Source organism: Pseudomyrmex gracilis, unplaced genomic scaffold (genome assembly GCF_002006095.1).
Source record: "Pseudomyrmex gracilis isolate BER0280 unplaced genomic scaffold, ASM200609v1 scaffold_95, whole genome shotgun sequence".
NCBI classification, from domain to species: domain Eukaryota; kingdom Metazoa; phylum Arthropoda; class Insecta; order Hymenoptera; family Formicidae; genus Pseudomyrmex; species Pseudomyrmex gracilis.
In genome coordinates, this window is record NW_018020679.1 from 336158 (window position 1) to 362341 (window position 26184).

The 26184-nt window shown below is 46.6% G+C and overlaps 1 protein-coding gene across 14 annotated transcripts in view; it reads left to right on the forward strand.

The window, feature by feature from the left end:
• LOC109855680 (forkhead box protein P1) overlaps positions 1–26184 on the forward strand; it is a 237348-nt gene that overhangs the window by 115454 nt on the left and 95710 nt on the right. For all 14 annotated transcript variants that reach the window (XM_020430165.1, XM_020430162.1, XM_020430167.1 and 11 more), the window contains one exon: positions 2186–2293. In XM_020430165.1, coding sequence (XP_020285754.1) covers positions 2186–2293 — 108 coding nt within the window. The remainder of the gene's footprint in view (positions 1–2185; positions 2294–26184) is intronic.

The following is a 26184-nucleotide window of genomic DNA, read 5'->3' on the forward strand; positions in this document are numbered from 1 at the left end:
ATATATATATATATATATATATATATATATATGTATACATATATAAATATAAAAGACATTACAACTGATTTCGCCTGGAGACAGAGAACTTAATTAAAATCGCCGTCAATTCTGCCTTGCCGCCACCACGTCTTCCGTCGTTCGCAGCGGCACGTGACGCGATTTGACAATGAAACGTATCGAAAGAGGGACGTCGGATCTTCGGTTTGCGGCGGTAAAAGATCCGTTTGTTTATTTCCCTACGTGTGACACGGTACTTAAACATATAACAATTCTACGCGATCCGTGTAGCCGTACAACGACGGACGAGGCAGAAGAACAAGCGTGGTGGTGGTGGTGTGCATTGCGTGTTTTGTTTGCGCGTTTTCTTTTGTCGCGTGTATATGTCCAGCTGCACGTTTAGAACGCGGCCACAGCTCATGCAAATGCGGCGCACAATGTGCCTCAATAAGCCTCTCCACGTATTTATATATACGTTGTCCGGTTCGCGCACACAACTATTTTCTCCATCGCGCCTGTTTATTTCTGCCTCGTGTGCGCGGCGAATACACACACGCTCCCTTTTTAGAGAAAGGGTGAGAAAAAGAAGTGGGACTCCCAAGGCGGAGAAAGAGAAAGAGAGAAACAGACCATTGGCAAGCAAGTTTCATCGATCGCGCGAACGCGACACAATCGTTACATATTACCTTGCCACCCTAACGCGCGTCGCTCATGGAAACGAACGAGTTACGTTTTGCAATTAAAAAAAAACGAAAAAGCACTGTTTGCGGCGACTTCGCGCAATAATCGATCACAGTCTTCGAGAAGTCGTTTCACAATTTACGATTTCGAAGTTTGAGTAACTCTAGGCATTATTTAACGCGCGCGCGCGCGCGCGTGTGTGTGTGTGTGTGCGTGTGTGTGTAAAACGGGATTTGTTTGTTATATTCTTTTTCCCACGCGATTTTTCAAGTTACACATTTCTCAAATTTCTCAAAAACTCGGAAAAATTGTGTTTACGACACACATTTGCAATAAATATTCTGTTTATACGACGCAATAAATATTCTGTTTATACGATTGTTTGCGCAATTGACCGTAACTACATTTGCAAGCGTCGAAAAGTTGTCTACATCATTGATCAAATAGAGTTGAAAACGACTGGCAAAGCGTGCCACACACACATACACACACATACACACACGTTCGCGCATACACACGTTTTAATAAATCTAGCAATACACGATGTCTCGTTTTTTACGGGAAAAACGCGATTTAAAATAACGGCAATGTAAATAAAACTTTACATCATGAAATACGGAACATAAAATATATCGCCGATATCAATAGCACATAAAATACTCCATTGTGTGACGTTTAGTGAAATATCATATTTAAATTACGTGCTCTTCCCCGTTACGGACCTTTGAGGTCTTTTTTTTTTTTTTTTTTTTTTTTTTTAAATCGACGAGCGCGCTCTTTGTTTTTCCGGACGTCGCGCGAAATGTCAGTTCTGTCCCTCACGTCAGAAGGGAAAAAAAATGAATATTAATATGACGGCGGTTGACCGCGCGATTTCTCCACGAGAGGCGAGGCAACGAATAATATAATAGCACGGGGAGTCTCTGTGTGTAAAGAGATGTGTCTGCGACCGAGAGGGGGCGAGGCACCCGAAAGACGAAGTATTCTCATTATACTCGGTGATTTATGTGTGTGCCACCTTGCCGTCGGAAGATTCTAGGTTAGAAATAAAGTTAAAAGAAAAATAAGGCTTACGGGGTGCAAAGTCGAGAAAGAGCGGCTCGCGGAATATATTACAAAAATAAGCTCGCCGGCGAGAGACGCGGCGTGCGGAAAAGCGCCGAAAAAACTTTGAAACTCGGGGAGTCTCGAAGATCGATGCCCCTCGACCTGACCCCGCCGTGTAACTTTTCTTGTTTATCGAGACGCGAGAATAAAAACCCGCGCGTCTCATTGCGATTCGCGCAATCATGCAAATAACCTCGCGCACCTTCCTCTCGTCCAAAAAAGTTGCGCAAGATTTGTGCAATTTTTATTGTTTTTTTTGTTTTTTTGTTTTTGGACGAAAGAATTTTTCAGGGATGTATATGCTAAAACAATTGCTCAAGTGTTAGCCTTTTTGCAACACATTTTTGTTAATTGTGACAAGCAATGTTATTTAATGTGATACCAATTTGCGTTTTAGGGACACATCGGTGAAAATCCATTCGACAACGGCTCGTGGGGAAAGGATCATTTTCAGCCATCAACAGTTCCCTGGCAGCTGAATCCGCGCGGCCACGGTCGTCCTAGTGTAAGTCCTTTACTTCTTTCCACAATTGTTTATCTATTTTACATAAACTTTTCATATAAAATTGATTAAAAAAAAAATATTTTATATATTTTCTAAAACATTATGCTCATAGAAAGCGTGATCGTGACTTCATTTTTCTCGTGTCAATTGTTTGCACGCTTCTTTCTCGTAATGCGATTCCGAGATCATTGACCATAATTCTCGGCTCGCGAGCAAAAGGGGGATGGATGCGCCAAATTTATAATTCCGGTAGGTAAGAGAGAGAGTACTTGGGTCGGGGAGGGTGAGAAAGGAAGGGCGGACACGCGGGGAAAAGAAATCCGGCGGCTCATTGTGTCGGCAGGTAGCAAAAATGCTGGCGGGGGTCTTGCTTTCTCGAGCGTTTTCTCCCAGGAGTCGTCGTCGGCTACTATATCGTCACTCCCTTCCTCGAAAACTCCCTCCCCGTCTCTTCGGCCCGACCGTGGCCCCGACCACCCTCTTACGCTCGCGCGCTCACTCTCCCGCACCACTCGTCCTGTCACCCGGTATTTATAATACGCTTTGTTTTCCCTCGGCTATTTGTCTTGGGCTCTCGGCTCCTTCGCTAACGTTATTATCCCGCGTTTTATTTTTATTTAATTCCGCCGTGTCGAGTTCCGGCATCCCCTTCGCGACGCACTCGTTACTTATCCGTTGGAGGACCTTAATGAGCGAAACGCCTCGTCGAATCTGGCCGGTTCTTTGTGTCTGAATCATCCGACATTCAACTTCTTTTTTTTTTCGGCACACGTTTGCATTATGCGAAGTCACACACACACACACACATTGTGCGCGAGATAAAAAGACACGCATTACAATACCTATTTATATTTTCTAATATATTTTCGTGCCGCGGACTCGTATAAGCTTTACGGGTCGCGCAACGCGTATTTTTTTCGTGTTCGATACTTGCAATTCGCATTTACACAAAAGAAATATATACGTCAATGTTGTTACGTAAGGAAGATTCTTTTACTGCGCAGTCGACGAAGGAAGGTTAACGCGCATACATGATGCATCGAGGTTGCTTGTTGCTTTCGAAAATAGGTTTCTCGAATCAATGTGAGCGTCGGATCTAATGTAATTCCCTGACATATCGCACGCGGCAGTGCGAATATAAAATATTCAGCGCGATGATAAAAAAAAAAAAATCAATTAAATAAAAGATACAATTTATATATAAACTGCAGGAGAGAGAAACTATGTTTCATATCATTATGATATTTTTATTACATTATATTTCAGATTAAAAAAAAAAGAGGTTTTATTACGAGAATTCGCGTCAATAGTTGTATTTACTTTGCGGAGGTGACACACACACTTTGTTTGATTAAAAAAAACAAAAACGTATGTGTAGATTGTCACGTGCACAATCGTTCGCGCTCGTCTTCCCCTGATACCGTCGTCGCCCCGATCGTTTGCCGAGTAACAAAAGCAACCGAAACCACTGACGTCAGCGTTTCCGCGAGCGTACGCGGCGACCGATGATCTCATGCGTGCATACACACGCGCGTATTGCTTACCTAACCGCGGCGTAGCTCCTTTTACGCGCGATGTGTGTGTGTGTGTGTGTGATCGCGCACACACAAATTGAAAGCTATCGCATATATATTATATATATATGTATACATATATATATATATATATATACATATTACGTGACAGTAACGGTGTGTAATACACGATTGCTTGTTACAATCACGTATGCATTTGTCAGCATCGCGGGAAGCGATACGCGGTGTAACCGTCGCCTTCTGTATCGATTTCTTTCAAGCCCGCGATCTCATCCGCGTACAAAACTCGGGCTTTCAAAGACGAAAATAATTTCGCCAAGAATCTAATATATGACCGGAAAAGATGATAACGTGATAAAAACGCATATTATAACAAAGTTGCCAAAGTTACAGAGTTCGCATCAAATTTTTATAACAACTCAATTCTTGAGAACCGAATAATTTCGTTATATATCACACACTACCGTGTTTCGCGAGGATTTGCATATAATTAACGTCGGGTATGTTTGCCGGCGAAATTGTAGATTTACAGTACGTGTGTTCTCCGCGATATAATCGAGAAGACGGGGGAAGAACACTGTGATTCTCTCTCGCGAGAAGCGCTACCCGCTCTCATAATCTCGGGGCCACGCCTGTGGTAATATGAATCGCGGCAAAAATCAGAACGTTGAGGAGAGAGAGAGGGTGGCGCTCTTAAAGCGTCCCCGCGACAGCCCCTGGGTTTTAAGATATGCAGAGCACAACGCACGCTTTCCTAGCGAGACTATTTTAATACGAATGAGGGTGGGAGGATCAGAGACGAGCGCGCGCGCGATGGCATGGCGGCGGAAGATCTACTTCTTGATTACAGAACTTTTTACCTAATTACATAACATTGTTACCATTTACAAAGTCGCGTCGGGGACCGCGCAGGCTGACTACTAATTAGAATCCCTCGATTAGCACCCGCGGCGACATCGTACTCCATTTCGATAAGTCTCGCGACTCATTCCGCCGACTCCCGTAATGAGAGAGCGAAAGAGTTGCGAAAAACCGCGGCGACAGTGTGAGTAATGTTCAGCGTTGCAGCAAGTGAAAAAAGTATGGAAAAAAAACCAAAAAATTAAAAAAAAAAAAAAAAAAAAAAAAAACGTCAAATCTAGTTCGAGACGTTCGCGCAAAATTCATTGTTCCCAAAATTCCGAAGTCTCACTCCCCCTCCCGCTAAAAAGTTTGATTGGAAACAATGAGATTTCCCTCGCGCAAATATGTTTTCATTCGCACGTTGGTAGTCGCGTTATGACAGACGTTACATTAACTTTTACGATACGAAGACGTTGCCTCCGGAAAAATCCATACGCGACGTTTGTGACTGACGAGCGCGCGCAATCGAGCGATAAAAATTTGAATTCTCATTCTTCAGACGTTCGCAAATAATTAGATATACCGAATTGTGCCAGACACTCCGCAGCACGTCGGAATTCGAGGTATCAATGGTTCACACACACACACACACACACACACACACACACACACACACACACACACACACACACATACGTAACACAGAAAGAGTCGAATTTATCCTCGGGACGTAAGGTTCTTATCGGGAAGATGTAAGGGTCGTAGAGAGATAGTCATGCGCGAGGGACGAGCTCCCGCGCGCGCGACGATGCAGACATTAAGACGTCTGGTCCTCGACCTCCGGCTTTCCTCTCCCCTCGCCAACCCCTTGGCGAGAGAGCGCAGAGAGAGAGAGAGAGAGCCCTCCCTTCTCGCCTCCCTCCAGACGACGGGCGGTTTACCCCGTCTTCATTGTCCTCTAATTCTCATCTGATCCTCACATTACGTAATTTTCTCTTTATTATTTTATAATTCTCGGGTCTCTCGGAGCCCCCGGGCCCGCGCTCATCTTTCTCTTCCCCGTCCCCCTTTCACCCCTCTCCCACCGACTTCAGGTCGCGCACGAACTCATCCCCCGCAACGCATACTAATGCACCTTGCATTTATTAATTATTCCGCGCTAGTTACTTCGGCTTCTCTCTCGCCGTCGCAATGATAGATTAAACCACCTAGATTCGAAAGAGCTCACGATGCGAATTCTGCTCGTCACCGTGGTGATACGTGCCCGGAAATTTTTTCTTCCCATGAATCGATAAAGACTGGAATATCCGGTTTTTTTTCTTTTTTTTTAGAGTCGCTCGCCGACTCTACGCGATTAAGCTCGCGAATCACGAGAGCGACTCGCCGAATTATCCCTTTGACGTTTGTTAATTGTATTTGTTTTTTTTTTCGCATTCTCTTTTAAATTAAGACGACTAGTTGATTTGAGAGTATCTTTCTCTCTCTATTTCTCTCTCGTAACGCGCGCTTTTAATTTTATTTGAAATCATTTCTCTGGAGTTTACTTTTCGAAAGAGAGAACGAGACGTCTGCGAAGAGTCGATCGTTAGATATTGCAGAGTGAAAATCATTCACGACACTCGAACTGACTGGGTGAAATGCGTCGCCGCTTGAATCAGAAATCAAGCGGCGGTGATCGAGCGACTTTTGACGAGGATTCTCCTAAGACTCCCGCGCCGTTCTGTCGTACGTGATATTTGAAAGATACAAGCGTAGCCACCCCACGGTCGAACATCCCTTTCTTCTCCCCCAGAGATCTTTAACTCCGCGAATCCTGAAGGGCATGCCACTTGGTATGCAAGATGAACAGCCATTCATCTCTCGATCTTCGAGCGTTAGTTTCTCAACGCGCGGATATAAATTAGCTTTTGTTTAGCATTCAATGCAAGACGTCTTTTCCGCCAGGCAATCCTACCCTTGTACAATCCCCACGATGATTAGGCATCCACCTGACCGGGCCCCGTCGTGCTTGGCAATCCGCTGCAATTAATGTAGCCACCTGCCTGTCCGTTGAGCCAATTAAACGCTCGCGATTGCCGTGAAAAGAGATTGCCGGGATGTTAAAAGGGAATTTAATTCTCGAGGGTGCAATCGGGGAATCAACGCGGAAAAAATACGCTTCGCTTTTCGGTAGACTACGCAAATCAGAAAAAAAACTCTAGGTTAAATTAAATGAGCTTTTTCTGTAGTTTTTTGTTTTTTTTGTTTTGTTTTGTTTTGTTTTTTTTTTTTTTTTATTAGTGTAGCGCGTCAGCAAAGTTCAACAAGAGGAAAAGATTTAATAAAAACATTTTTTATTTCTGATAAAAAAAAAACAAAAATTACGCAGCGAAACACATAGAACGCGTTTCGAACTCGCTGTGTTCTTCGAAAACTTTCTCGTGGTAATATTCGGAATATTCCCTTTAGGGCCGCTATCCTTAATATTCCATGTTACACGCTCTAGCAAAAAGAGGGGCGCTCCAATGATCATACATCCCCTTCAAGAACTCGGCCTGTCTTGCCCGGCTTTTCATATAACGCGAGCATAATTATTAATATTAAAATATCAAAGCTGCTTAACTCGCGCAAAAGCTCGCGTGCTGGAATTAAACATCGTTATTCAGTTTTTCGTAATTTTTTTTCGCTTTAAGTGGACTTTGATAAATTTCGTGTAAAATGCAACAAATTCAATTGTTGTAGGCTTCGTTTAATTCAAACGGTTTTTCTATTTTTTTTTTTTTTCGAAAAGATATCGCGCGCTTTTCTGTTGCAAATTTCGAGAGAACAGATTGTTTCTCTCGTCGTCGAAACATATATTCTCTCGTGCGAAAATTCACACCACTTTTTCAATTTCAAATCAGAACAAGAAGAATCGTTTCTTTGTGTTTTCCCGATTACGCTCGCTGGACCGTTGATTTCAACGCCGGCGAATCCGGCGGGTCGGGAAACATCGTCTAGCCCGGCGTTGAAGTTTCTCGATACACAAGGCAACATAGCAACACAACACGGTAAAGCACAACAAGTGGGGGGGATGCTGGGGGTGGAAAGCCCGATAGATATACAACCACCCGTAGCAGAGAGGCGCGCGTCGCCTGCGCCACGTGCTTTTCACCCCTCCTCGGTGTTTCTCCACCTCTCCCCTTTCTCCGTCTGTCTTCCTCTCTTTCGCTCACTCTAAACAACCCCTCTACCTACTGATCGGCCGACCGTATACACCCCTGTCATTCCCCGCCCGTGGGAAACGCAGCCTCTCTCTGCGATACACCACGTGGCTGCTGCAACAGTTTCCGCGCCGCACGTTGCGCGAGCAATAATTCTGTGGAAATACAAAGTTCTCATTATTTGACGAGTAATTTGGTTTTTTGTTTTTTTTTGTTTTAGATAATTTGCTTACACATGTGCAGGTTGAAAATAATTGTGACGCATTTGATTGAACAAACTGCGCGCGTGAGATTTTGGCGATTATTCGAAAAAAACCAAATTCAATCTAAAAGCTTGAAAAGAAAAAATGAGACAAAAGCAAACCATTCGACACTTTTTTTATTGCAATAAAAAAACGCACGAATAATATTAATCTTCACGACGTTATTTTTCGCAAACACAATCTCGATGAGATTGCGTCCTCGAGAAATTCGAGATTATGTTTTGCCGTCATCAACCGTATTACTTCTCGTATCATCGATTCGGATATAAAAACGCGCGCCGGAAGCACGTGAATAATGCGTCCCAGAAGAGCTTTCGGGCGCAGCCCGAAATGTTATACAGCGTCTGTAGGGGTTTGGTTTTGCGGCCGTCCCTCCCCATCCCTCCCTCCCTCGGCCCTAACCTAAGGGCAACCGAGGCAGAGAGAGCACAGCAGGCAGCTTCTCGGAGCCAAGTTAGATCTAACAACATAACCGAGACGTGCAACCTTGTAAATAGATGTCTGGAGCGTGCCGTGCTCGTTCGCCTACCTCCGTGCTCGCTACATGGTACGTACACGCGGGCAAGAAGAAGGGTACAACGTCGTCTCTCGTGGAAGTTGGGTTGGGAGAGCGAGGTATAACCCGGACGTTGTTGTACCTCGTCGTATATACCCAAGCTTCTTACGTGCACACGCATGCACGCTGGTAATTAGTGTCTTAATGAACCAGCGCCGCGGGTTAAGGAGCTGCGCAAATAATTGCCAGCGTGCGCGATCTCCTCGTCGCGTTCTCAGACACACACATACACACACACACACACACACATATACCTCTCCGAGCACGCTCTGCTCGGCGCCGCTCGGTCTTGCAGGAAAATGTGTGGCGAGAACGCCCGGGAGCGGGAACACGAGTTTTTAAGCTGCAATTGCGTGCGTACGCGCGCGCGCGCGCGCGCGGAATCCCCGAAGCGTTAATTCGCCGCGCGCGAACGTGCGAACGAACTACGGCGTTGACGTTTGTCGCGAGCGTGTTCGTGGCGTTGTGACGTGTTTTAATGCGACACGGAATTACACGGCGCGAGAGTTCGACAATGTGTGTACGTAATAATACGACGTTGATTGCGTGCGAGGATTGCGCTTCGAATTGCGATGTTTTTGTAAGTGTTCTAGGACAAAAACGGAAGAGACGAATTCTCGCGAGTTTCAGTTTTGCGAGTCGAAGTTCTCTGTGGGATTTAATACGTTCCCGCGCAACTTGAATGTTCGTTTCGCGGCATCAAGAACAGCAGTAAAAAAAAAAAACAAACCTTGATGTTTGGATCAACACATTGATTCAATTTTTAATCGCGATCGTAACCGACCACTTTAATATCCTCGTCTCTGCCTGTTTGCGACCTCGATAGGCAAGAAGATGCGCACACGCGCGACGAAAAAACTTGAATGCTTTAACGATTTTAACTCGGACGATTCTTCTCGCGAAGAAGCACAATGAAAGAATATTTACTGTTTTTACTGTGCGTTAAGTGCAGTCTTTCGCAGATTCGGTCTCCAATGCAACGCCCTTATTCGACTTGGAAACGACTTTTTGCTTTACGATGGCGATTTAAATTTTATACACTGCGATATTTGAATTACGACGCGCCATAAAATATCCCGAGATACTACTACCCCGCCGCGCGTGTGCGCGCGTTTTGCTCGTTTTTCCGCAAAGACGTCGATCACGTATCCGCACTTACGTCTCTCTAATTTTCTGACGTTACTATTTTTTTTTTTTGCACAATGTTTTGCGCAATTGATTCTTCTACGCGCTTGACGACGATTTTCTATTCAATTCACGATAACGCGCGCGCGCGCGCGCGAGTTGTCTGCAATATCGCACATTCGACTTTCAAACTCGACGTGTGTCGCGGAAACAAAATATTTCGTAAGATAAGAATATACTTACTTCCGGCTGTGACAAACGATGTTCCGTTACTTTGTTGCATAAAGAAACTAAATATCACAAATCCATTGCGATGACGTATATTAGTGCCCGTGGTTGTACATCCGCTTAACGGGTCATTTTGTCACATTTGAACAATACATAAGCGTTTCAATGTAATGTACATAAAATGCCGGATCGTTTCGATTAATTAAATCGAACGGATGCGCGTTAAAGCAATACGAGCGCAGCATTCGCACGAGGAGACATTCCCCCGTGAAATAATGTCGGCCACTTCCGCAGCCGCGGCGGACTCTGATCAATACCCCACGTCTTTCTCGTTCCTCGGTACGAGACGTGCACGTAGGAACATCCCGACGTAGCCTCGCGTCGGAAGGAAGTGAAAAAAAAAGTGAGAAGGGGAGGAGGAGGAAGAGAGGAAGAAGAGACGACGGAGAGAGAGGGGAAGAAAAGCCGAAGGATTCCGCGAGTCTGCGGTAATCGCACTTCGCCGAAGACTCCTTGCTCCGTCTTTTTCCGCCTTCTTTTCTCATACTCCTCTTTCCTCCCTTGTAAACCTGATGCCGGTCCGGGAGGAGAGGGGAGACGGAGGGGAATCACGTGGCCGGGACACCAGGAATATCGAGTGGGCGGATGGCTAGAGAAGAGAGCGAGAATAAGTCAGAGAGAAAGAGAGCGAGAAAGAAACAGAGATGGGATATTGCGCGCGCACTTGGATATATGCTCTCCCGGCGAAACTAGACACGGCGCCCACGCTCTCATACTAGACGTCGAGCTCGGCGAGCATGCGTGCGATGGTCGCGTATGTGCACGCTGCACACACGTGCAACAACGCGAGCGTAGCGATTTAGCATCGGGACACCGGGAGGAGCCGCCGTGGTGGTAGTGTCGAAAGTGTTGGTGGTAGTGGTTGGAGATAGTTGTAGTAGTGGTGCGGCTCGTTCTCCCTGCTACCGACGGTGGAGGTCAGGAGGAAAGAGAGAGAGAGAGGAGGGAAGCGCGAAAGCCGTCGGTGCGGAGAGAATAGAAGATCCTTGATCTCCTCCTAGGCGTCGAACGACAGGGAGGGCGAACAAAGGGGAGAACCGGGGGTCTCTCGGTTGAGAAAGTCGGAGAAGCGCACACACGGCGATACGCGCTGAAGTGAAGGAGGAGGTAGAGAGAGGGACACGAGAAGCGGGCGTGTAGGCGGATCGGAGAGAGGAATTCCACGGAGGCGTGTCTTCCCCGGCGCACCAGGTGCAAAGGTGCGCGAACGCGACGTCGCCACGCCTTTTCCACGGGGACTGACGGTGGCCCGCAACCGCATGACATCGACGACGACGACGACGACGACGACGGCGGCGACGACGACGACGACGACGATGACGAAGACGACGACGACGACGACAACGACGGCGAGGACGAGGATAAGGACGAAGATGAGGACGAGGACGACGGCGACGATGTCGACGTATTAGTGTGTTCTCTTTGTCTGGTCCTATATAAAGGCACCGCATCTGTCCCGCTCGAACATCTCGCTATGCCTGGAACAACTCGCGCCTCTTTTCCCTCCCTCCTCTTCCCTCGCTCTCTCTCTCTCTCTCTCTCTTTTTCTGTTTCTCTCTCTTACTCTCGCGGCACCATCGGCATCGTCATCTCTCGCTTCCTCCTCTCTCCTGTCTTACACCCACTATCCTCCGCGTAGTGGTACTGTGTTAACGGACGGGTCGCGTCCGACCTACCACCGCCATCCCTGCGTTCAGAATCCAGCTTCTGGTGTCAACGTCCCGGAGTTTCCACCGGGCTTCTCTCCTGAATATGCACCTTCTACGCGCGCCTGGGCTGGGAGGAATTGGGGATGAACCCGAGAGAGGGTGAGGGACGGGCGGCGCGTAGCGGGATTCTTTCTGTCTTTCCCGATGCTCGCGACTGGAATGCGGGATGACAGTATTCGCCATCACGTAGCATTCGCCCGCCTCGGTACACGGTAAACAGAAATGAGGGAGGTCGCCAGACGTGATCGTGATTTTCTCCTCCCGGAAAGTGCACCGGCAGAACCCGGAGAATGGCAACTGTTTGATGGATGGTGGTTCGATAAATTGTTTTTTTTTTTTTTTTTTTTTTTTGAAGAAAGAAAGAAGCCTGCGAGATTCGCGAGGTCTTCCGCGACACTGTCTCCTCCGATATAGAAATAATATATCCNATTACTGTTATATTTATCTTCTCTGTTTATCTTCGTATCAACGATAAAAGCGGCAATTAATATCGAAATATTTGAGAGAACTGCGATTTGCATTCGAGTTGTATCTCGTTTTTTTTTTTTTTTTTTTGAAGAAAGAAAGAAGCCTGCGAGATTCGCGAGGTCTTCCGCGACACTGTCTCCTCCGATATAGAAATAATATATCCTATTTCTTGAATTTTATGGGACAAATGCGATATTAACGCCGGAAGAGAGAGAGAGAGAACGTAATGTTTTACAAGTAGTTTATAAAATCAGGCGCGCCGTGCTTTTTCCGCGGAGGTTTGTAAAATTCGATATATACCCCCGCATTCATTTATTTTAATTTGCTTTCCTTCGCGTGTAATATAATTGTGACGCGAGATTTGTTTGACATGTGAATTTTCGGAAACGGCCCGCGCCAAATATAATGCAGCTTTATTACGAAAAGTTATTTTATGAGATGCACGGAAATATTCAAGTCTATTATAAAAGTCATCAACTGGTGCGAGAGAGAAAGAGAGGTTTTTTATTTAATCATAGTTTTTAAATTTCCGATTCGAAGTAAACTCTAAAAAAAAAAAAAATTGAAATATAAAATTTTTTTCTCGATAAATTGGAAATTGCGGCGGCGAAACGTCGTCGCGCATTTCTTAAATGCAATATCAATTAAATTCGCGCGATCTGAGACACAAAAATGTGGAAATGAATAACCGAGATTTTTTCTCGGACTACTCGACGATCGAGAAAACGTCCTCAAACAGCACACTCGTTACAGTTCGTATTAATAGGAAAGATAATATACGCTAGAAAGTCGTATTTGGAAACTGCATAAGACTCGAATAGCGCACGTGCGCGCGCGCGGATTCTATTTAAGAAAATATGAGAACTATCACTTATGCCGAGAATCGCGAGAGAGATCGAATATCTCCAAGATCTTTTCTGAATTTACGTATTTTGTGTCGTCGTTAATTATTCCAACTTCACAGCGGATGTTTTAAATCAATTACCGACACATCTGTTCTGACGAATTTTTTACATTCGGGAAAATCTTATTATTGTGTCGCCTGAATATTTACTTTTTTGTTTTTGTTAAGAAAATATCCTCTTATAATCCTCTATTCTCTCGTTTTTCAATCGTATTTGCCGACAAGCAAGTTCGATTTCGGTTCCGCGCCGATCGACGATGCATCGCGCCGTATGCGACATTTCGCATCCCCCCTCTCGTAATCGTCCGTTCTCCGCCGCGGTTATTGCGTTTCCCCCCCGTCGTTTCGCCGGGGAATCCTTCAGCATCGGGTCGGCGATTCACCTCGCCGCGATCCCCTTGCCTCGTCGCCATCTTCAACGAAAGCCACCCTTCGCCGTACCACCCACCTTCTGCCCACCACCTTTCTCTCGCGATTCCATTTCTGCGTTGTTGAACTATAACTCTCTCTAGGAAGGCAGTGGCAGCTATTACGTCGGCTCCTAAGCTATTACGGCATCTAGGAGCCTCGTTGGTGCTGCTGCTCCGCAGAAACGACGGGGACCAAAGAGGTAGGCGGCAGAGAGGTGGCAGGTGAAAGAGACGGAGAAAGCGAGACAGAGACATATACACACCGAAAGAGAGAGAGAGAGAGAGAGAGAGAGGCGGGAGAGTCGGGTTAGGTGAAGTGATGTATTGAGATCCCATTGTATCCACGGAATCCCCTAAGATTGCCAAACGACGCCCTCTTCCACCACCGCTCCTCAACTACCATCTCCTCCCGCACTCGCTTGCATAATACGTCACCGTAGAAGGCGAATCTCCGACCTACCTCGACGCCAAGGCGAAAAAGGCGTATATTTTTCTCCTCTACGTTTCTTCCGTTTTTTTTTTTTTGTCTTCTCCTGCGCGCTTTTCTCTTCTGCTCCTGCCGCCCTTCGTCCTCCGACGTACCTCTTAGATTTCTTTGCGGTAGATGCGTGTGGTATTTATGTATGGAGGAAGAAAAGATGGCCGACGCACGACGAGTTTTTCGGGAAGATTTTCCCCCTTTCACATCAATCCTTTGAATTTGCAACAATAACGTCAAATTGTTTCGACTGACGGAATTCAAATTGCGCTGTCGTTTGTATTTGCTTTCCAGATTATTTATTTTTCGAATGTTACATTGGGAATGGAAAAGAGAATGCGAAATTGAATCGAAACGTGGTTTTTTCTTCATCGAGCATTTTCGTTCGTGCCCGCAGTATCATTAACAAAATGAGAACCGCTCACGTAACGTAGCCGCGCGATTTTCGTCTTTTTGTATTTTTCTTTTCGTGCCCTGTCGGATCCGACAGTTTTTCTTTCTTCTCCTATATATCCCTCTTTCCTGCTTGATTAATACTTGACGGAATATTCATGTGTGTGAGCAACGGAAAGCGGAAAAACAACCGCCGCTACCGTCAAAATCATCGGCGAGTACCGATCCGCCTCGCGCGTCTCTCGTTTCTCCCGCCGTCTTTCTCCCTCGTTGGCACGACTAGTCGACCGGTCTATTCGATGCCTTTAATAATAACGCGGCCGCAGTCGCGTGCAGTATTGAGAATGGCATAATATCGGGTCGCCCTCTCTCTGATATTGCCAAGGTTCGCGGCATCGATGGATGAAAGGAATGGGAGAAATATCGGCGGGGCGAGAGGGGGGCAGGTGGGGCACCCACTGAGAGATGAGACGTAAAGCGCGAGACCGACAGATGCCGAGCGGGAGAAATTCAAATTTTTGCGCAGATGCCTGGCGGTTCAGGGCAACGGCGCCGTTCAATAACAACCTTTATTATTTTAACGACCTACGTCTGCGGTTTCCGCCACCTTTGTTCGACCCCCTCCCCCGCTCTTCCTCTCGTACGTGTGAGGCTGAGAAAGAGAGGGCCGCCTTCGATCGCGGGGGGATCGGGGGTGTTCGCGTATCCTCCAATCGATGACGGTCACATCGCGGGGGATAATTACACATACGGTGTTTCCCCAATCAAATCCCGGGGTGAATTTTTTGAGCTGCGAGCGGGAGATCCGCTCTGATATCCTCTCATTATTTCATCGAAACGCGTAAGATAAAAATTAACCCGCCGCCAGCGAAGTTAATGAGAGAAGAGTACCATTTTGTTTTTTGTATTTTTTTTTTTTTTTTTTGTTTCCGATAAATCGCCCCGTTTGAATCGGCATTACACATCTGAGAGAGAAGAATTCGCGAAGATTTTTAACTCGACCGCGCGCGAAACGTTTTCTCTCGGGACGTTGTGTATTTTTTGAACACTCGAGACGCGCAACGTTATTTGTCGGTAATTCGGTAAACGCCGTGAAAAATGACGGACGGATAGCCAGAGCGTGTTTCAACAACGGCGGATCATTATGTAACCAGTCAAGTGCACATGGCAAGTATCCACGATATTTCCGATGCGCGAAGATCAATAAGAGCCGCGCTACAACCGCGCGTACGCGGTGCAAAAGTTAACATTTCCCGCGACCATATGGTGTACTGCAATTTGGTTAAAAATAATATATACGTATCTCTGTCACTTCTCAACTCCGTCTCTAGCGATCACGTCGTGTCTCTAAACACCACGGGTAGTCCGGTCTTCTTTTTGCGCGCAAAGCGCTCTGACCTTTCCGCGCGACGTATATAATCTTATATTTCTATTACACAATTCATATCATCTCATTATTTTATTAAAATTTCACCGTTGGAACGGAAGGGGAAGAGAATAGCGCGTGGCGTGTTGCTTTGTGCAAAGTTCAAAGTTTATTCTGTGTGTGATTGATGAGATCGGGGAAACGGCATATACACGTCTGCGAAAACAAAGTAACCGAACGCGCCCGAACGATTGCGCGCGCGCGCGGGCGCTCGTGTGTGGACGTCATTATTGCATGAGAATTGCACGAGGATTCTTGCATCGAGTGCGCGCGGGAGTGCGACGCGGCTTTTAATTGGCGAACGGCCAATCTGCTACGCGATGTACAAACCAATACAAATATCGACGTCGCGGATGACCTGCAAATGCAATTTGCTCATCATTGTGACCACGACACGACACACGGATGGCTTGTACGAGGGGGAGAGGGGGGCGGGGTGAGAGATCGATATTTGGTAAATATTTGTGACGAGTGTGTCGAAACAACGCCGGAATCGGAAGACCCCGGAATTCGCGCTCTGACGTGACGTGAGTTTCATCGGCGGCGGACGCGGAGCGATCAAAATTATATCGCTCGCATTGAAATCTCGATTAATCGATTTGAGAGAATTTTAATCGACCGATTAATGATATCGGCTGATAATCGCGCGCGATTTCTTTGCATTATACCGTGAAATATTTAATTAACTACATGTACGCGCGCAGCGCGAAACTTTCATCGCTATCATTGCGGCGAACTCGGGCAAAAGTTTTGCCGTATTTTTATCGCGAAACCGGAAATAAAATAAAACTTGCGACACAAAATTTCCGAGCAGGAATTTCTGCGGGGACATGTTCCGGGACATCGACGCCGGATGTTCCGCTACACGAGGCAACTTTTGTCCGGGGAAACGGTCGCGGAAAGGTGGCGGGGGCGAAATGTGTGTATTTCGGATGTTTCCGTTTTGTAATACTTTATATAATATATTATTCAACAATGTGCAACGTGTACAACTGTTTTAAATTCTGTTCGCGTGCAAATGACGACGTCGCGCGGCAATTAGTCGATTTGTCGCGTGCAAAATTCGCACGCGGCGGAAAACTCACAATGTACGACGAACGTCATCGAAAGCCACAAGAAACACATTGTATATCGAACGATGTTGATTACAATAGTTAGCGTGTGTAGCTATAAGAAAATACGGTTACGTACGTCACCGTGCGCGATATATGTAGCTATAGCCGTCTCGATGTAAGAGGCAGACATCAACGGTCGATCGTTTGCTGACATGTCCGTAATTCGCTTGATACGAACAATTTCGATATCGATTCGCGAAGTAGTTTATTTCTCTCTTTCTTTCTCTTTCTCTCTCTCTCTCTCTTTAAGGAAACAAAAATTCGAATAATCACACACGTGTATCGTGAAAGCGACGGCGACGAGTGACGGCGTAATAAAATATCCTTAACCATCTCGAATCACCATTCAACCGATATACTTCGCAATATACTCTCGGATAATCGAGACCGTACAAATAGTTAACGCATATCGTAAACGGAAGTGGTGTATTAAAATAGATGCTTTCACGTGAGGGCGGGAGGGGTTGGAGGAGGAGAGATTTAGCCGTTAAAGCGTCTATCCGATAAAGTTGCTATGTATATAGCGATATCCGACAACACGTCGGACAAACACATGGCCGGATGGGAATTTATTTTCCCCGTCGTCGGATTGTGATACCAGGCTAAGGTTTAGCGAGATACGTGAATAAACAATTCCTGACATATGTTCTGCGTCACTTGTCACACGCGGCGGCGGCGGCGGCGGGGGTTGACTGCGCTCTTGATCGCAAAATCGGTAGCCGCGCGATCGCACTCGGGAGGAATCGATGAAAAAGAATTCGAATATTCTTGTTTCGATGGCGAAGACTCTCATAAACATGTGAATGTTACTTCACTCGCGTAACTGCAAATTGAGTTGCTTGAAACTGCATGCGTTTCGGTGACTCCACCAGTGCCAAAGAATGCATAGACGTATATATAAATTGCACGAGAATCGGCATAGAGGAAAGAGAGAGCGAGAGAGAGAGAGAGAGAGAGAGAGAGACGCTCAGAGCTTGTTGGGATATGAAGGTGAACGGGGGAAAGCGCAACTCCTCGGAAAGTTCGCGCTCACGGAAGCGGCACGATAAAGCCGTCAATTTTCACCCTCAATACCGTTTGTCTCCGGGAAAGAAAGAAAAGTAAGCATGGCGAGAAGTGAGAGAGAGAGAGAGAGAAAGAAAAAGAGACGGCCAAGAGAGAGAGAGAGAGAGAGAAAGAGAAAGCCCGTCGGAAGGCGGGAGACATTTATTACGACTTTAACTGGACTTTGTGTTTATTCAGCGACTGTTGCTCTCGCTTACCGTCTTTTCCGTCGGCCCTTCGAAGTTTCGCAACATCGAGAGGCGGACTTTTCGTGTACTCTCTACGGCGCGGAATTCCCGGCACGTAGGGTGACCGTCCGACTCCGTCACTTCCAACCCCTGTCACGCGAGCCACCCTTCTCGCCCGCGCGAGAGAGAGTCTTTCACTTTATACGTCGTGGACAGCGATCCTCGTTGGCTTCGATCCGACTCGGATCTCTCTCCCGGCGGCTATATTTGTGTCCTTCCTGTTTGAATATCATTTCGCGTCCGTCTATATTCCGCATACTCGCGCCCTTTTGCCGCTTTACACGGTGTAACCCCTTTCCAACGTACAACTTCTGTTTTATTCATTTCCACGCAAGTCGTCGGCCAACTTCTTTAATCTCTCAATCGAGCCGCAATTGCGTCGTATATGTGTTTCCAATGGAGTTTGGACGTCGAATTCTAATTTTTTTAAATGCGAACTCACGCGATATAATATCGACCAACGATTGATAATAATTTCTCGATTTCATCGATCGCGAAAAACCTTCGTGTTGTACACGCAGAGCTTTCTTCTTCGCGTTCTATTTTCGTCTCGCGCGGTCCCTCGCTCGCGCGCTCGATCCCAGAGCACATCGAGCGGAAGAAACGGGCGCAACTTCGAAAACTCGTTGTCCCGCAAACGTCTCGGAGCGCACGCGGGAAAAGCGGAGTAAAGACAATCGCGTACAATTGGCACATGAAATTTAAAGGAGGGGCGAGCTCACTCACTGTGCGGGGTGGAAAGGCCGGCGGCTCACTCAATATACCCGCGGTGTTCGAGCCCTTATTCTTTTCTCGTCCTTCCGCCTGGCTGGAAATTTACATTTCCTCCCTGCTGCTGGAACTGTCTGTTTATCCCGCTTTCTTTTAAAGAGCCGCTCTGGTGGCTATGTTTCCCCCCTTCCTCACCCCCATACTTCCGTAAATCCCTCTTTCGCGCCACCGACCCCCCTTCGATATCGCCCCCTCTCGTTTTCCGCGAAGGGAAGCCCGCAGCACCTCATCTTGCGCCACACGCACACAGAGACAATTCTCCATTTACGGCGTAGATTACGCTTCGTTGGCCGATAATCGAAAATATGCCATCGAATAACGCCTCGGAATTATTTGTAGCCTCCTTCGGCCGTCCCTTTTTCGCGATGAGAGACACAATCGGCCTTTCGGATAGGAGGGAGCGTTGAGAAGTCGCGAGGGTCGAGCTATTTGACGGGTCGAATTTTTAAAATATTTTCTGTCATGTGCGCGCGGCGTGGGTGTTCGTGCGGTGATTTGAGATGAGAAGGAGAATAAAGATTATTATTATTTCCCCATCCCCCGATGTCTCTCGCGCAGGATTACAGCAATCAGTTGCGATAGCGTCATTTTTGCAGCGCGTGTAATTCTGATATACAGAACTTCGGGGAACATTCCAACACAATAGAATTATACAAAATTAATTGTTTAACATGTACCAATGTAGTTTTTAATATATATAAAATAATATTGTGTCACATTAAATTGCACAAATTCTCTACATTACGCGCTACATCGTGACACACACGCGCGCGCACACACACACGTGCGCGCGCGCGCTATATCGAGAGAGCGCGTCCAGAACCGGACATTTATTTAAGTTAAACTTTGTATTTTGTGCCCGCCTCATTGTACACATTATCATTTTAATTCTCCTCCACGTTGCGTCGCGTTGGCTCGCACGACGAGCGGGCAAAGGGCTAGAATTCATTTAATTCAAACTTGCTAGGGTAATATATTTCCCTTATAAATATTACCGCCCCATTACGGAAAAGCCGCTCGCGCGTTTCTCGCGGCGCGCGAGCGACGCTTCGTTGCGTCACCCGGTGGTTTATTAAAACATCCAATTTCGTATATTACTCGCCGGTTCTCTTATCTCGTTTCGCGACTGAGAAGCTCGCGCGCTTGCTCGAAAGATCTCCTCTTTCCCGCATTTGCCGCGGTGTACATTCGGTTGCGTCGTTTCGCTCCGAAAACGTTTCGCTCAATAAACGAAAGAGGGATCAGCATTTCGCGGCGGGGCGTAATCCACGGATCAGATGCCCGAAATCAGCGGGTAATTGACGCAATTTCCCCCACTTTTCTCCTCTCTATCTCTCTCTCTCTCTCTCTCGCGAGGATCCACCCTCTCGTAAGGATTTCGCGAACCGGCAGACCGGAAGACACTCTCCGACGGAGAAGACACTCCGCGCGAAAAACAGAGATAAGAAATGTAAGAGAGAAAGCGCGGGGAGAATTTCGTCGTTAAGAGACCACAATCTCTTTTTCTCGAGTCAGAGCGTCGGCTTCGGGGCTGGTAACTCCGCGCGCGGACTCTCTTCTTCGAGAAGAAGCGAACCTTTAATAAAGAGCTTAAGCGGGCTAAATAGAAACATTTTTCCGTCGGCTTGGAGCTTCGCTCTCTCAACCCGGGACTCCTCTTCGCTCCGTTGCAATGAAATGAGTCCCGGCTGCTCGTGCATAAGTAATCCGCAGATGAAGGTATCTCGCCGTCTCTAGCCTCTCGCGCTGCTGCTTCTTCTCCTCTTCCTCCTCCTCTTTCTCTTCGTGCTTTCTTCCCGGGAAGTTACTACGCCGACGTGTATCGCCTCCTCTGACTCTTTAAAAAAATTCTCGCCGGATTCCGGCGCTCGATTTCTGCGACATCGCGTTAAAAAAAATAGCAGACGCGCGTTTTCTGCGAAAAACGCGTGCGACGCGGTTTTCAATATCTGGGTATTGTTCAAAATATGGGGGAGAAGATATCTTTTGAATTGAACTTTTTTATTGCGCGCAAATGATTCGCGCGATTATGAGTAAATAATTTCTTTGTTGACTGCGATTTCCGAACAACAGAGCGCAGCTGCGGAGCACGTAATCCCAACAACAATTCGCGTATATCTGCTCCGTCGCTCGAAAAAAAGTGGTCGGGGAAGAAGGAGAGGGGAAGGGTGCGAGACCGTTAATCACGCCGGCAAATTCTTCGCGCCACATTTTTCATTGACGTTCCGCAGAACGGGGTTCCGCGTGTCGGCAGCCGCGCCAAGGAGGCAAAAGTGGCAACGCCAAACCAACGTGTCGGTTGGCGCTCTTCGAAGCCGCCTGTCGAGGGAAGGATTCGGTAATTATTCGCCGTAGGCTTGAAAAATTGCTGCCTAATCCCGGAATCGATAGTCCCACCGTAACGCACGTGAGAGAGAGAGAGAGAGAGAGAGAGTGGCGTAAGGAACAGTCTCTCGCACCCTTCCTCGCGCGCGTTCCCTTTTTTTTCCCCCCGCCCGCGAGGGTTGAAAAGATTGTCTCTCCTTGGAAGACGATATTGCGTGATATCGCGCATGTAATCAGAGTACAGTATTTTCTCCATTTATTATCGAATAAATAAAGTGCTCTCACAGCGCGTTGTAAAAAAAAAAAAAAAAAAAAAAACGACTCATCTGCCGAACGTAATGTGTTTATTATTGACAAGAGAATAATTTTTCTCTCCCAATATACTTTGGTCGCAAAAGAGAACAAAAATCTCTCTTCGAAACGTAAACAAAAAAAAAAAAAAAAAAAAAGATCTTTAAATTGCAAGTTTCTAACAACGAGAGATTTATACCGGCTTTTCTACGTTAATCCTTTCAAAGAGTACTCCGGCATTAAACCTGCCCCTCCCCTTTCCGCGAGTAACGATTATTATGTATCACATGTCTATATCGCGTGGAGGAGTTAACGAAAAAAATTCCCGAGAATTATCTTCCGTTCCTCGAGAAGCTTAAGAGCTATCCTTATATATTTCCATCTTTCATTACGCTCGTAATTCTTTATTCAAAAACCACCCTTGCGTCGTTTCCAGAGATATAGCGCAGACATCGTGGCAAATACCCGTGCGCGCGGGTATATATATATGAATAATAGTCCGTGAGAGAAAACGAGGTGGCGCGCGCGCGCGCGCGTGGAGAAGGATGTGAAAAATTTTCGGGGATGTCGTTTTACGTACCGACGCGTCTCGATATCGCGCATCCCCTCAATCGCACGTATCATTATTGCGCGAACAAGGTAATTTTAATTTCAAATCTATCGCGCTTAAAAAAGCAGAGAATATAGTAGCGGGAGATTGTCGAAACATCTTTCACGGCTGAGAGAAGCCATTTATAAACGATTAGCCATTTATAAACGACACATCGCGAACTAACATCTTCACACTTACTTATTACTCCCGAATTCGCATACCACATTTAGTGACACCGATAAACGTCCGCGACGTCTGGCAAGTTCCGCATCAGGTAACCCCTCCCCTCCTCCCCGAGTGCGGATGCCTCTACTCTTCTCTGAAATTCTTCCTCGCCGTACACGTATCCGTCCGACCTGTCGCGACCGTACATAGGTATCCCGACATGCGCACACACACACATACACACACACACATATATATATATATATATATATATATACCTCGGGACTGGATTAAATAGAGGACGAAGGATCTACCCCGGTAATCGGCTCGTCTCGTGAGCTTGCAGGCGATGTATAATTTATAAAACGGCATTAAATTGTCTATGTCGCAACGGCGACGGCGACGGCGACGGCTTCTGGCTCGCGACGCTCGCTTCTTCGAGGAATATATACGATCCGCGGTCGGATCGAGGGCGAAATCGGGGAGGAGGAGGAGGTGGCGTGGCGGAGAGGAGGACATATTAGCTCGACTTAAGGCGTGGCGTAATGATCTTCAGGCGAAACCGTCTTATTCCGAGCTGGCACAGCAGGCGCCGTAGGGGGTGGCTTCGAGGGGGTTGCGGGCAGTCAGGCGAAAATAAGTGCGAGCTACCCTCGCTGTCTCTCTCTCTCTCTCTCTCTTTCCACGAGCACCCTTGATTGTGGGCCATGACTCCTCTCTCGCGAGGTCCTGCGCGCCGCAGTATAAAATAATGTCCCTCCTTTCTCCGTTTTTGAGAGAGAGAGAGAGAGAGAGAGAAAGAGAGATACGAGAATGAGGGACGAGAGCGGAAAGAGTGAGGTTCTAAAATCGGCATCAAACCGTCACCCTCGCCGCAAATTTTTATTCATTGACACTACACGGCTGAGCACCCTCGAAACTCGCGGCTAAAAGGTGGAGGTTAAAGTAGTCCGTCCTCGTGGCGTCTCGTCGAGGGTGGTGAATTATTCCTGGCGGAGCGGGGGCCAGTTTCTCAAAATTGCGCACCCTCCTTCGTATTTTGACGCACAAACATTTCGCCCGACAAAGTGTCGATCGTGACCACGTATTTCTTATCCATTTTCAGCCGCGAAAAAAAAATACAACACCACGTATATCGCATTTTTATATAACATTTCGATCGCAATGATATTCCAATAATTAATTGCGACGCGTAAAATCTTGACGTTCGATAATTTGCATAAGTTTTCGAGATCCGCGTGACTTAATCGGATTAAAATTTGTCAGACACATAAATTACGCGATCTTCGAAATTTTATTTTAATGAAAAGTTAGCATATGACAGAAAAATTGCCAAGTCAGAGAGAAGATCTATTTAAGAAGAAGACATTCTCTCTCAAAGACCGCGGCGGCAGAACGTCCTTATAAATTCGGCGCGAATTTACTGCGGAGCTATGGATCAAGCCTCGAGCGTGGGGGTATATCCGGGTTGGATTAGGGACGAAGTTGCAATTCACTTCGATATATTTACTGTGAGAACGGTCAGGTTTCGGGATCGGCCATCCCGAGACGTCGGACATCGTCGGTTCTTCCCTCTTACCTTTTAGAGTAAATAAGAATTCGCGCTGTGTATATACACCACATGTATACGCGGACGTGTATATTTTTGTGCAGAATTCGCACACGCACGTTCGCAATTCAGTTCGCGATTCATACGTGCCAACCTTCCTTCTTGGGGTTTTCCTCTTCTCTGCCTTCTCGCAGTGATTTATGGAGTTTTCCTCGACTGGCAGCTTCATCCCTGCCCTCGATTCTCGGATGTTCGGCGAAATGAGGGTATTTCCGCGATATGCGTATTATCGAGCGTGTCATGACACATTCGTGGGATATTATCTGCATCCTCATCCCTCGCGCGCCCCGGCATACATCTCGCGTGTATGTAAATTAGAGTATCGCGTCGATACAAATATATATTCATAGAAGGAGAAGAGAAAGAGAAACAATTTTTTTTTAATAAAAAAAAAAGAAAAAAATATAACACGTAATTGTTGAACATTCGCGTAATTTGTGTGATATCGAGTGGGAAAATTTATTTGTTTAATTGACTCAATTTAAGTTCCGCGAACCTATTAACGGGGGAACTTTTTATCCAACCAGTTTTCATTAAGACAACGATTAAGTGCGCTCGTTAAAAAATTATAGAAGTATTACGTTACGCGCAATAACATTAATGTTAATCGCCGAGTTTTTGCAAAAATTCAGTTTTTGCAATTATATCGTTATGTTTTAACTTGCGCAACTAACTGATATAATTTCGTTCCTTTGATAGGAGCGATTTCACGAAAATAGACAAAAATTACAAAAATTATCTCGTATGCGCGCGCGCTTATGCGGATAGGGTTGCGATTGTGTTGATAATTGACAATTACACCGATTTCTCGCAATCTTACGATCCCGAAAAAGGAAACAATCGTAAAGTAGTCTCCGTATGCGCGCGGAAAGCCCAGTAAACCTCTTAAGCTTAACTGTAAAGCGTCCAAAGTTACCTTTTAGTGGGTGATTAGCAAAACCGAGCTCACCTTTTCACCGGCCAATTACACGAGATTTCGACATAATCCTATTACCTACATTAGCTCATTATTGCGTAACTGTATCTGGTCGTATCAACCGCTTAGTCCCCGAATGTCTGTTGAATTTCTGTGAAGGTCGATTTCGGGGATAATCTTCCAAAACCTGATACCACCATTCGTCTATTTCCCGGACCCTCGCTCTTTCTCGAAACGCAAATAGCAAAATTTTTACGTCGTATACCGCCTGCGTGCGTGTTTTTCGACGCAATTTTCTCACGAGAGGACAACCACTTGGGCTTCGCTCATTCTTCGCGCCCTATCCTATTATCGTTCGCGAATCAACGAGAATCGCGAGAGTACATTCGACGTTTCTTTCCAGTCGAAGTAGGATTTGCTTCTTGGCGAACCTCGTTGCTCTCTTATCTGCGCGGGTAGAGAGATTTTATTTAGATCCCGGCGATCTCTTCGCCGGCTGGCTATAAATGCGAAACGCCTCGCTCGACTGGCTGAACCGGGCCAATCATGCGGGGGGAGGGCGGGCGAGGAGCGGGGTGTTAAGGGCGTTTAGGGCTGTCCGGTGTCCACACCTCTGTTGTCAGCTAATGCCCGGTCATTGTGAGGGGTCGCTCGTAAGCGTAGCGAATCTTCTCGGGAAGGTGTCGGCCCCCGCGGCGGGGAAAAAGGAGCCGGGGCGGTTAAGGACGGAAGACGCGCAAAAACCCGAAGGAAAGACAGAAAAAACCGACTGCGCGCGGGTTGTGCGAGTTTCCCGGGGCTTCACCTCCCTTTTGCCCGTTCTTACCCTCCGGGGTGGCTATCGGTTGACGGCAATCCGGCTAAATCTCTTCCACCATAAACGGCTAAACAAAGAGGTCCATTCTTCAGGACCGGCAAACCGCCGCGAACACCACCCTCGCCTCGTTCCGTTCCGACGGCTGCCCTTATCGGACACTGTCCACCACTTACGATCATCCATCTGGATCTCCTCCTTTTCTAAAGCGAAAAGCCCCGACGAAGCCGAGACGAGATAGCAACGACGGGCTATTGTTCGCTTCGGATTTTTCGCGATACAAACCGGCTACTACACTGATAAATCATCAGGTTAATCGCCACGGTTTCCCAATCGGTCGGAACCTAATTGATTGATTCGAGCTGAACGATGCGGGATGACATTTAGTCTTTCATCTTTTTTTTTTTTTTTTTTTTTTTTA